The sequence below is a fragment of the Helianthus annuus genome, chromosome 8 (genome assembly GCF_002127325.2).
Source record: "Helianthus annuus cultivar XRQ/B chromosome 8, HanXRQr2.0-SUNRISE, whole genome shotgun sequence".
In the NCBI taxonomy this organism is placed as follows: Eukaryota; Viridiplantae; Streptophyta; class Magnoliopsida; order Asterales; family Asteraceae; genus Helianthus; species Helianthus annuus.
This window is the reverse complement of record NC_035440.2, coordinates 115001080-115014473: the sequence shown is the minus strand read 5'-3', so window position 1 is coordinate 115014473 and position 13394 is coordinate 115001080. Positions and strand designations below refer to the sequence as shown.

General features: G+C 40.9%; 1 protein-coding gene across 1 annotated transcript; it reads right to left on the bottom strand.

Moving 5' to 3' along the window:
* Nucleotides 1-10740: 10740 nt before the first annotated feature.
* Nucleotides 10741-13122, bottom strand: LOC110873402 (pentatricopeptide repeat-containing protein At1g56690, mitochondrial). Its single transcript, XM_022122320.2, has one exon. It carries the CDS (start codon nt 13079-13081, stop codon nt 10979-10981), a length of 2103 nt encoding a protein of 700 aa, XP_021978012.1. The 5' UTR covers nt 13082-13122; the 3' UTR covers nt 10741-10978.
* Nucleotides 13123-13394: the final 272 nt, after the last annotated feature.

Here is a 13394-nt window from a genome sequence, read left to right as displayed (position 1 = left end):
TCCCGAAATTCTGCAATAGCTTCAGCCTCAGTAGTTGTTGCACTTTTCTTAAACGGCTGGGGGTACTTGAGTTTCATTTGGTCTTCTCGTTCCCAGGTATACTCTGGGCCACGACGGGAATCCCAACAAACTCGGACAAGAGGTATTCTGGTACGCTTGAGAATCTTAACATCTCGCTCAGTAATCTCTACTGGTTCCTCGACGAATCGCAGCTGGTCGTCGATGGTGAACTCCTTTAAGGGAAGTATGAGGGTCTCATCTGACAGACACTTTTTCAGATTCGACACATGGAATACGTTGTGAACTCCGCTGAGTTCTTCAGGTAGATTCAATTTGTAAGCGACTTTGCCAATTTTCTCAATGATTTCGAATGGTCCGACATAAGGCGGATTGAGTTTGCCTCGTTTTTCAAAAAAACTACACCTTTCCAAGGAGAGACTTTGAGTAGCACCCGGTTCCCAACCTGGAACTCGAGTGGCTTTCTTCGCTTATCAGCATAGCTTTTTTGACGGTCACGAGCTGCCGTCATTCGTTGCCGTATCTAAGCAATTCTCTCGGTTGTATCTACTACAAGTTCTGGGCCAGTGATTTGGCTGTCATCAACTTCTGCCCAACAGAGAGGTGATCGGCACTTCTGTCCATACAATGCCTCGAACGGAGCGGCCTGGATACTGGTGTGGTAACTATTATTATACGAAAACTCCACTAACGGGAGGTGTTTTTTTCCCAGCCATTACCAAAGTCGATTACGCATGACCTAAGCATGTCTTCAAGGGTTTGGATGGTGCGTTCAGATTGCCCATCCGTCTGTGGATGATATGCCGTGCTCATATCTAATCGAGAGCCAAAGGACTTGTGCATGGCATGCCACAATTCAGATGTAAAATGTGAGTCACGATTAGAAATGATGGAGGTTGGCACTCCGTGCCTTGACACTACTTCCTTTAGATAGATGTCTGCTAGGGTAGAAAACTTATCTGTTTCCTTGATGGCCAGAAAGTGTGCAGACTTGGTCAGTCGATCCACGATCACCCAAATGGTATCATTTCCGTGTTGAGATCTAGGCAGACCAGTAACGAAATCCATGGGAATTTGCTCCCATTTCCATTTAGGTATCTCTGGTTGTTGAAGTAGGCCTGATGGTTTCTGATATTCGGTCTTGACTCTCGCACAAGTCAAACATTTGCTAACGTATGTTGGCTTTCATACCAGGCCACCAATACGTAGTCTTGAGATCGTGGTACATCTTATCCGAACCAGGATGTACTGAATAACGAGATTTATGTGCTTCATCCATCACAAGCTCGCGTAAATTTCCGTAAAGTGGGACCCAAATGCGCCCTGTTACATAGTAGGCGCCGTCTTCATTTTGTTCTAGCCACTGCCTCGATCCTCATAAGGGCTCAGCCCTGATGTTCTCTGCTTTCAACGCTTCAACCTGAGCATCTCGTATTTGAGCGGGAAGGCTAGAGTGAATGGTAAGCTGTAACGCACGTACACGCTTAGGTATAGTATCCTTTCGTCTGAGGGCGTCGGCCACAACATTGGCTTTGCCCGGATGATACTTCATCGCACATTCGTAGTCATTCAAGAGTTCAACCCATCGGCGTTGTCGCATGTTTAACCCCTTTTGCTTGAAGATATGCTCGAGACTCATGTGATCGGTGTAAATGGTGCACTTGGTACCGTATAGGTAATGTCTCCATACCTTAAGTGCGAAAACAACTGCTCCCAATTCCAAGTCATCCGTAGTGTAGTTCCTTTCGTGTACTTTAAGTTGGCGCGATGGATAGGCAATGACCTTGTCACGTTGCATCAACACGCAACCAAGTCCTTGGATGGAAGCGTCGCAATAAACCACAAAATCATCTGTGCCTTCAGGCAATTAGAGGATAGGCGCGCTACAAAGTTTATCTTTTATGTGCTGGAATGCGGACTTTGTACATCACCCCAACGATAGGTGACACCCTTCTGAGTCAGTGAAGTGAGAGGTTGCGCAATCTTTGAGAAACCCTTGATAAACCTTCTGTAATATCCTGCCAAACCCAAGAATAGGCGGATTTCTGTTGGTGCACGGGGTGCAGGCCAGTTCTTGATCGAGTCAACCTTAGATGGATCCACATGAATCCCATCCTTGTTTACCATGTGGCCTAGAAAATGGACTTCGCGAAGCCAGAAGTCACATTTCGAAATTTAGCATACAACTACTCTGTTAAAAGAAGTTCCAAAATAAGCCTCAGGTGTTGCTCGTGTTCTTCCTGACTCTTTGAATAGATCAGGATATCGTCGATGAAAACTATGACAAACTTATCCAGGTAAGGTTTGCACATTCGGTTCATGAGATCCATGAAGACCGCAGGTGCATTCGTCAATCCAAAAGGCATAACCAGAAATTCGTAATGCCCATAACGAGTCCTGAATGCTGTTTTAGAGATATCCTTGTCTCGGCCTCTCAGTTGATGGTAACCTGACCTCAGGTCTATCTTGGAATAGAAACTCGACTCTTGCAACTGGTCAAATAAGTCATCAATGCGTGGAAGAGGATAATGATTCTTCACGGTCACCTTGTTGAGTTCGCGGTAGTCAATACACATTCTGAAGGTACCTTCTTTCTTCTTCACAAATAACACTGGAGCTCCCCAAGGCAAAGAGCTAGGGCGAATAAAACCCTTGTCCAAGAGTTCTTGTAGTCTCTTAGACAGTTCTTTAAGCTCTGATGGAGCTAGACGATAAGGTGCTAGAGCTATGGGCGCTGCTCCAGGAGCTAGCTCGATTTGAAATTCAACTCGACGATGAGGCGGAAGACCAGGTAATTCCTCAGGAAGGTCGCGCACAATAGGAATGTCTTCTATCTTCTTTTCCTTCGAGGATGTATCAGAAATGAGGGCTAGGATAGCAGTGTGGCCCTTTCGCAAACACTTCTGGGCCTTAAGGAAAGAGATGATGCCCACAACAGCACCACTCTTGTCGCCATGAATCATGAGGGGTCCTTTACCAGAACGAGGGATGCGGACAATCTTCTCGTTGCAAAGAATTTCCGCTTGCTGGTGAGATAACCAATCCTTCCTAATAACATCATCGAAGCTACCAAGTACGATAGGAATAAGATCGATTCAGAAGGTCTGACCAGCTAAGATGAGGTTACAACCCTTAACTGTGTGTGTGCCCTTAAGACTTTCACCATTAGCTAGTTCTACAACATGTTTGGTGTTTTAAGGGTAATGGGGTACGCTTAAGCACCTGACTAACTCTTAGGAACACATATCTAACATCGGCACCCGAATCAACTAAAATAGAAACAAAGAAATTGTCTGGTAGGAACTTACCCGCCACAACGTTGGGGTTGTTTCTTTCTTCCTCTTGTCCATTCAGGAACTCATGCTCACCAGTCCTGCGGTTATCCTTATTGTCTCCGTTATTGTTCCCGTTGCCCTGGTTGCCGCTGTTGTCACGATTCTGTCTCATCTGCGGACAGTTCCTCTTGAAGTGGTTTTCAGCACCACATCGAAAACACCCCTTCTTGCTACCCTGCTGCTGGTGGTGGTGGTGGTTCCGGTTTGCAGGATATGGGCTCCTGCAGTCTCTAGCCATATGTCCCATCTTCTTGCACCACTGGCAACACGATCCTGCACATACCCCGCTGTGGTGCCGTTGGCACTTGCGACATCTCGGTTTATTCCCTAGGTATCCCCCCTGATTTTGGTAGTTCAGCCCCTGCTGTACTAGTTTCCTGTGCGGGTCCTGTCGTATAGAGTTAGGACCCTCACCTTGGTGATCACCCCAAATATGCCTGTTGCTATTAAGAGTGTTTGCATTGGAAACGTTACGCTTGGGCAACTTTCCCTCTTCCACCGCCTGATCGGTGAGCTGGTGCGCCAAACGAACGACTTGCTAGATTGTGGAAAGGTTGGCCACAATTACAGACCCTTGGATTTCCAGGACTAAGCCTCTGAGGTATAGCTTGATTCATCTAGATACGGGTTGCGACAAGTTAGGACATAAGGCAGCCAAGTCGTTGGACCTCTTTGTGTACGCCTCAATCTCTGATCCTTCCATCTTTAAACCATAATACTCTATTTCAAGTTTCAGAATGTCGTCCAGGTGGCAGAATTCTTCCTTAATCAAATCCTTGAAGTCGCTCCAGAGGGTGGCATTCGCGTCTGCCAACCCGAGCATCCGAACTTGCGCGTTCCACCAAGAACACGCTTTCCCTTGCAACATGCCAGTAGCGTACTCTACTCGTTTGCTGGTAGGGCTTTCACTCTCTTCGAATCTATATTTGATTCTTCGGATCTAGTGTAGAAGGTCGATTGCTCCTCCAGTGCCGTCGAAAGTGGGAGGTTCGCATTCCAAGAACGCCTTGAAAGTGCCTATGCGTGATTGGGTGCGCATGGGTTGACTCCCTGATTGGGTTGCTAAGGCTTCAGCAATCCGTTCGTTAATCAAGGTCGTCAGCTGACCCTGGGTCATGTCGAGACGTCCACTCATGATCTTCACATTGAAGGAACACACGTAAGAGAGGTGTCGCAAGGTGCGTAACTGTGGAGTGACAGAAGAGAGTAAGCACACAAGGTTCAAATAACAGTTATCACATTAATTAATGCATACCATGAACAATGTACCATGTAACTAACAAGTAGGTAATATAAACATAAACCATATCACCTAGGATGTTGAGTCTTGCACATGGAGCGAAACGTCGTTGTGGATCGTTGAGCACTGTACAGGTTATAGTCTGGTTTTTATCAAAAAGTTTTTCCCTTCTTAAAACCAAGTTCACTATAACCAATGGCTCTGATACCAATCTGTCACACCCCCAAAATCCACCATGCGGAGTATCACCGCTTGGAGGCGTGACATGACCAGGATCGAGCCACCAATCATATTGAACAACGAAATTAAGTAAATAAAACCAACCACAATACAATTGGTGACCAAAAGAAAGTAACGAACTTTAAGTTAACAGCGGAAGCATAAAACGTAAGTCCAAAACATAAGTTCCATAGTTCATAAGTTTAAAGTCCAAAACGTAAGTTTAATTAGTTCATAAGGATTAAATGTTTAGCACGGGACTCGACAGTCCATGTCCCACAACGACCTCCTCCTCGTGCAAGCTCCATAAGCATCTAACGACCTGTAAGGCATGTAACAACGAGTCAACAACAAAGTTGAGTGAGTTCACGGTTGGTTATTCATTTTAAGTTGTTTCAAAAAAACATAGTTTTTGTTTAGTTGGCTTACTTGCCGTGGGGGTTACCCCATAGTTGAAAATATGTTTAACCAATTTCTCTTCTCCCAAATCATATTTAGTGGGGGCTTCCCCATGTGAACCATTAGACCGTTAAGATATCGACTACTAACGAAAGTAAGTTGTGCCCTACGTCAATGTGTATCATCATTGACAGTTTGCCATAGTCCATTAGTACACGCCCGTCCGAACGACACGGTGTGAGGTTTGTTAAACCTAATAGCGCTATTAACTAATGACCCGCTCGCCATCGGCCTCGGCGATTAAGTCGATATAAAACGAGGGACTTAATGATAGAGTTTTGTCTAGTAAGTTTTAGGGTTGTTGTCCTACCCAAGGAGGACGAACGTACGTATTCTACCCAAGGAGAATACGCAGGATTATTATTGGCATCCTACCTATGGAGGATGGCGGTACATATCCTACCCAAGGAGGATATGTAGGTTCTGTTTTAGTTTCTTAACCCATTCCCAAACCACCGGGAATCCCATGCCTTGTAGAAAGTGTGAACTCACCTTGGTTTGCTCGGTTAGATTAATTACTCTAATAATCAGGAAATCAAGCACGTCCTAATAAGGTACATATAACAATCAGTTTCTCGTGCATGCATAACACGTATCCTACATACGGTTTATTTACTCATTACTTCTATCACATACCACACAATTCAAATGTCAAGTTATATTGTTAACTTACATTATTTTACCCTAAAATAATTTAACTATCTCACAAAATAAACAAGTATATACACAAGTGTTCTAATATAAAATATATATTCTAAATATATATTTATCCATTTTACTTGTAAAAGTCAACCTTCGATACTTTGTATTTTGCCACAAAAATTATGGTGAAGTTTATATTCGAAACACAAGTTATAAAATATACTTGCAACGCTTGTTTAGAAAAATATTTTCTAAGTGTTGGAATTTTTAGAAAATTTCGCCAGAGTTTCCTTGGTTGGGTTCGGCCGAGAGCACAAGAGAGGGGAAGAGGAAGATGAAATGTTGATGGTGTGAAGATGATAGCAGTGAAGGTCTTGTGGTTTTTATAAATGATCCTCCAACATTCTAATATCCATTAGTTAGAATGTGTAGGATCGTATTCGGACCTGAACGAGTCGATCAGAAGAGTTTTACTCAATATGAAAGGCGGAAACAGACGTATTGAGGTCAATCCAGCAAGAATATCACTTTAAACTGTCGGTTTGATTGATATAATGACGTTTTACAGCGTGACGACACTTCGGCAGCACTTCGTTGCAAAACCGGAAAATCTATATGTGATTTCGCTTGAATGATCCTATATATAGGCATCAGATTCCGCTTGAACATGACATGTTCATTTCAAGCGGAATAAGCAACATTGATTCAAGCGAAATCATCAGGATAAACTCAAGCGGAATTAAGACATTTCTGATTTCGCTTGAAAGTGACCTGATGTCATTTCAAGCGGAATCACCACTAATTCTCACTTTCTTGATTTTCGTGCCCTGATCTAACTAGTTCTATACAAGACTCGATACAAGACGAAGTCGACAGACGCATGCACCAACAAACTCCCCCTCGAATGTTGACGAGTCTTCAGTGTCGAGTCTTCGCATCTTCAATCTTTATCAGTCTTCGGGCTTCTTTTCAAAGTATCTTACACTGTAAAGCATCCTTCAAAACTCTCTCTTTTCTTCTCTATCATCATCAACAAACTCCCCTCGAACTCCTTTATCAGGATCTGAACTTTTCTCTTGCTACACTTGATCAGATCTCATGATTCATTAAGTTATCAGCATCAGCATTCTCAGGATCAGAACCTGGCTCTTTGTCATTCAGACTCCCCCTCTCAATTAGCTGGGAGTCTGGTTTCCACAGGTTCAAGATCGTGCCCTGGCTCTCATCCTGCTCTGGATTGAAGCCTGGCTTTTCAATCTTTTATCCCAAGATCACCTAACTCTTATCCTGCACAAATCTCTACCCAAAAATAAATTTTCTGATGATCACTTGTGGATAACATATTCAAACAATGGATTTTACAATATTAATTTTTGATGAACCACTTGCAGAAATACAATTTTCATTTCAAATAACTTTTCTTATTTCATATCAAAACATCTCAAACAATTATACCTAAATCATTTGTTCATCATGTTTATCACTTGGTATTTTGAATACCAGCTTTCCAACAACAGTTGACGAAAATCTTTTTGGATTTTTCAAAATTTATGCTAAAACACACATAAAATCTTTTTGGATTTTTGAATAATATGAAATGCAGCAATGAAATATTAAAAAACAATATTTTTTTGTGAGTATGTGTAAGAGGATCATATCAGTTTATGAGACAAATCACCAACACCGTTAATCTTGATTTCATTTTAAGTTCTAAACAATTCACCTAGATTGCCAGTATACTAATCCACTTAAATTCTCACACAAAATTCAACTGTTTCGAGATACGAGATTAATGTTTTAAGCACTTAAACTTATTCGCGTGTCCCACTACTTGAATATACTCCCGTATCCAGATCCCAATATTCAGTCTTACAGGTGAGTATACTTAGATGATATCTGTAAGGGGTTAAATTGCGAAACCGTGAGAGCTCAGGTTAGAACTGTCACACCCCTTTCTTCGGCGGAAGCACAAGGTGTGATCATGAAAGGTTCTCATTGCATACGAAAGGTAAACATACTACATGCTCGTAAAAATAACTTCAAATACCAAACATTTCATAATTTGAAAACATAAGTTAGCGTTTACATCGCAAGGTAGCATAAAACATTGTCTTAAAAAGTTTACAACTTTATTTAGAGATAAACATAAACGACATCCACAAGCATGAGTAAAGCCACGCGCACATCCACTTCTAGTTACCTAAAATACATGTGAGTTTTGGAAAAACGTCAACAAAATGTTGGTGTGAATTCATGCAGTTCTTGTATTGAACGTTTGTATACTTTGTATGAAAAACATGGTATGTATTTTGTGTAAATCAAGTATTCATGTATAAATCAAGTATTCATGTATGTATTAAGTTGTTAATGGGTTGCAAGGCCATTAACATGTGACATGACATAGGAAGTCACCAAACCATAGGCATTTTCCTAGTAGTCGATTCACGAATGAGACACAAAAACACTACTCGGTACTAGTTGTCACCAAGAGTGGGGCTGCCATGAAACCCATTAGATCTAACCTTTTGTTCTGCGGTCTAAGTATGTACACGATTAATGGTGCTTATGGTACCCTATTCGTGACACGTTTTCTCGTATCATGTCTCAAAACGCATCATACTTGGTACTAGTTATCACCAAAAGTGCTTCTTGTTTTTGTATCATACCATTTATAAGCATTGTAATATTTGTAACATGTATTTCACCCCCGAAGTTTTAAAACCAAAACAGTTAGAGAAAAGGGGGAGCATGAACTCACAACTTTGCGTTCCTTGCGTCGTAAACTTCACCGGATTTGCTTATAGTGCGTCGTGACCTAAACGTGTTTTATTATCGTTAGTCACTAGACTTGTATCGTACAAGCACAAGTCACTATCTTTTATATATATATATTGTTGTGTTAAAAATATTTTATATTTTCAACTATGCATCTTACTTATATTATTTTCTCAAAAATTAATATAAGTATCTTGTATTTTGCACTTTGCACCCGAATTATGTATCTTTGTTCAAAACTTCATTTTATGTCCATAACTTGTCCAAGTTATTTATTCTATCAACTAATATATTTTCACAAATATATTTTCTTGTATTTGTCTAAGTATGTTGTATGTGTATTTTTGTGTTTTTACTTCTCAAGAGTATTTAGTGTATTTTTAAGTCCTAATACACTAGCACGTATAATACATACTACATACACTTAGCACAAAGTTTGGTGATAAAATAATATATATATTTTTCTCAAAAATATACATACTTAATGTCAATTTTTAACCTTGACGAAATCATCGTTTCTTAACTCAAAAATTAGGGAAACCTTGGTAAATACCTTGGTATACATTTTTAGGGAATAAGTTTCTCAAAACTTATATATTTTTCTAAGTGTCAAAATTTTTGAGGTTTCCCATGTTTTCAAAACATGTGTTTATTTTCTTTTAAATCATCAACAACAATAAATTTCAACACAATTATCAACAACATGCACTAATTTCTCTATTTCATGAACTTGAGAATTTACAAAAAATGTGTAGTAACTTACTAGGGTATTTAGTAAGTCATGTTTTTAATAGTATTTTAATTATTATCCCTACCTTGTTTTTTCTCTAATGATTTGCATTCATTAACTTTAAAAAAGATCTAAACAAAAACTATTTTGAAAAAAAAAATCAACAATCTGATATAAATTTTATTAAACGTAGATATATTCAAAATAAAATACTTTTTGGTATCGTAAATTAGGGATGAAAATTTTTAACTGTGTACCGATACCATACCGAACTAATACCGACCGAACATCGGTGATTATACCTGTATGATGTATTCATTTTTAGTGTTTCACGTTTCGATATGAGTTGGTTTCGATCTTTTTATTAAGTACTTTTGCACTACCAATATTGTATTGATTTTGGTACTTTTGGTACCAGTACCGAGACTTTTGCACGTGCTGCATCCGTAACTTCAGCAGAATAAAATTACGCACTTCGACTACCTAACGACGATGAAGACTAGATATTTAATTTTCTTTTTAGTATTCTACGTTTATGTTTACTAAATCTTTTTTTTTTGTTAGTTAGTTGCTATAAAATTATTGATATTTTCTTGTATTTAAAAAAATTAAAGATGGTTATTGAAAACAAAGTTGTATTCAAAATAAAATAAGTTGTTGCCAATCATCTCAACCACCTTCGTCCAAGAACGCTACAATCCCTCTGGTTGTTTTAGTCTCTCTTTTCTTATGTATTGGCTGGTCATCCTTCTATAACGTTTTAAAACTGTTGTACCATTTTTGGCTTCCGTTTGAAAATACACGCAGGAATGGGGACCTTCTGGTTATCGGAAAAGAGCCGTCGTGGGGGCCACAATGTTGTTCAAGTGACGAAGAGGGGCCGCATCATTTTTCCACCATGTGAGTCCTATATGCGGCACATCATAGTCGTGTTTCACCAGCTGCTGCCATCCGCAGTCTTTCGGTATAACTGGATACACCATAGTCTTCCGACATCTTAACTTGTTTCCTTCAACACTGCAGTACGATTGCATCCAGCGCTCAACAACTAACAATATAATCCTTCAGTAGGCAACGCTTAGACATAAGCAAAAAGGCCGATTCTAAACACAACAAAAATAAATTCACAACGAAAACGTGTGACATAATTTGAGATATTATAGGCTGAATCCCCAATATTTGCAGCAAAGTAGTTGTCAGGACCATCAGCGCAGATTAGAAGCACTGTTGCAGTACAACCCTGATAACACATTTGAGTATTAAGGCTAACCACCGTTAATTTTTCTGTTAAATCAGTGTAAAATGACTAAAATACCCTTATATAATTAGAGAGACCATTTATATAATATTCTGTATGTTAAATTGAGGGGCCATTTGTGTAAGACACAAAAACATTACTCCTTACCTATCGGTGCAAGTTGCAACCCGCACAACCCACCGGCCACCACCACACCGCTGACTACCTCCTCCTCCTCCTCGTCGTCACTAATTCGCGACTTGTAAATTAAATCATTTGGTGAAACCTATTCGCATCTCTCACAATAACTATATTTATATTTGTTACCAATAATCCCTACAAGAACATAACCCATCTTTAAAATGGTGAAACCTATTCGCATCTCTCACAATAATCTCCCTACCCGTCACCTGCGATATCAACTTAATCGCAGAATGACAATCCCCACAAACCCTAAGATTTTTCATTATCCGAATCGGCATCTTTTCCGGCACCTTCAACAGCCCATACGCCACCGCCAGTTTCTCACTATGATACCCCAAGCTATGCACCTTCTCCTCCTCATCCACATCATGCAGCACGAAACTTCCATCAGGAGCGTAACCAGCTTCCGTTAATAAACCCCGTAAGTATTCCAGCATCCCGACAATCAACGACTGTTCACGGTGGGGCCTGCTTTCCCCACCTCTGAACATGTGCACTTCGTTATCAATCACTATCCAGCTACAACCAGGCGTTTTCTTCACGTCCTGCGATCTCATTGTTTTGCGGAGTTCTGCCACCGCAGCCCATTTACCTTTCGACGCGTATATGTTCGAGAGCAAGATGTACGGTCCGGAGTTCCACGGCTCGAGCTGTAAAAGCTTCTTCGCTGCCACTTCAGCCATCTCGAGATTCATGTGCGTTCGACACGCGCCCATTAACGAACCCCATATGATCGCATCTGCTTCCATTGGCATCTTCTTAATCAAATCCATTGCCTCTTGTAACCGACCACCACGACCGAGAAGATCCACCATGCATGCGTAATGAACGGTTTTCGGGTCAACCAAATACTTTGACTTCATTAACTCAAACATTTCACGCCCCTCTTCGATCTTTCCGGTGTAGCTACAAGCTGAGAGAACGCCTACGAAGGTAACGTCATCTGCCGCAATGCCTAGAGAACACAGTTTCCCGAACATTTCTAACGCGTCTTCTCCTAAACCATGTTGCGCGTAACCCGTAATGATGGAATTCCACATAACAATATCTTTAGTCGGAGATCTATCGAATACGCTCTTCGCTTTAACCAAATCACCACACTTCACGTACATCGTGATCAACACCGAACCGACATACACATCCGTATCGAACAAAGCTTTGACTAACTGCGCATGAATCTCTCTTCCGTGATCAAGACTCGCCAAGCTGGAACAAACCGAAAGGGCACTAATCAAACAAGGAAAGTTCGGTCTAACTCCTTGTGTCTGCATCAACGTAAATAAACTCAACGCTTCCAATTCAAACCCTTTTCTTTCATAAGTCTTTATCATCGCACTCCATGTTGCAACATCTTTCTCCCTCGTCTGATCGAATATCTTCCTCGCTTTACCGACATCCCCGTTCTGGCCCAACCCAAGTATCATCGCGTTACACGCAACAACAGACTTGTAAGGCATGGCGTTAAAAAGCTCCATAGCCTCTTCCATTCGTCCACTCTGCGTATATCCCATCAGCATTGCGGTCCACGACACCTCGTTTTTGTCCGGCATCACCTCGAAAAGTTTCCTCGCAACATCGACACGCTGGTTTTGAACATAACCAGAAATCATCGTCGTCCACGTAACCACATTCTTTTCATCCATTTCATCAAAAAGCTCGCGCGCTTCAGTTAACCGACCCGCCTGACAATACCCACCAACCATACTAGTCTTAGCAACCACATCTTTAACCGGCATAGCATCAAAAAGCCGACGAGCCTTATCGACCTCATTCTCTTTAATAAGTCCACCCAACATCACCGTCCACGACACCACATTCCGTTCCGGCATCTGCCAGAAAAGCGATTCCGCCTCAGAAACCAAACCCTGTTCCACATACCCTCTAATCATAGCAGTCCAGGACACTACATTTCTCTCAGGCATTTCGTCGAACACACACCGGGCTTCCTTTAACATCCCATTTTTCACATACCCAGAAATCAAACCGTTAAAAGAAACAGTGGTTCGTTCAGGCATTTCGTCGAACAGTTGGCGGGCTTCATAAGGTTGGTTGTTGTTGAAGTAACAGGCGACAATTGAGTTCCATGAAACGATGGTTTTTTGGTGTAAAGAGTCGAATATTTCACGAGCACGATGAATTTGGCCGAGGCGGCCATGGCGTGTGATCTGAGAATTTGCAATATTTGAGCAGTAGGTTCGGCAGTGTATAAACAGAGTACGCATTTGGTTTGTTGACTGGTAGTCAAACTGTTGATTTTACACACAACGTTCTTTAATATAGAACTCATTTTAATTTTAATGTCTATTAATTGTTAATTCTTTTACTTTAGTTTCATAAATGCAAGGTATAACTACTGAGACTTTCACTTACAACGCTACCGGAATCTGGTCGTTATAGATACGGTTTGTTACTGCATTGACATTCGCTATAGCAACAATAAAAGAAAACCTAAAAAATCAAAGTCATGATATGCCTAAAAAAGTCTTGTTTGTTAAGTTAACGAATGAACACGACCGGAAAATTTCTTTCAATTAA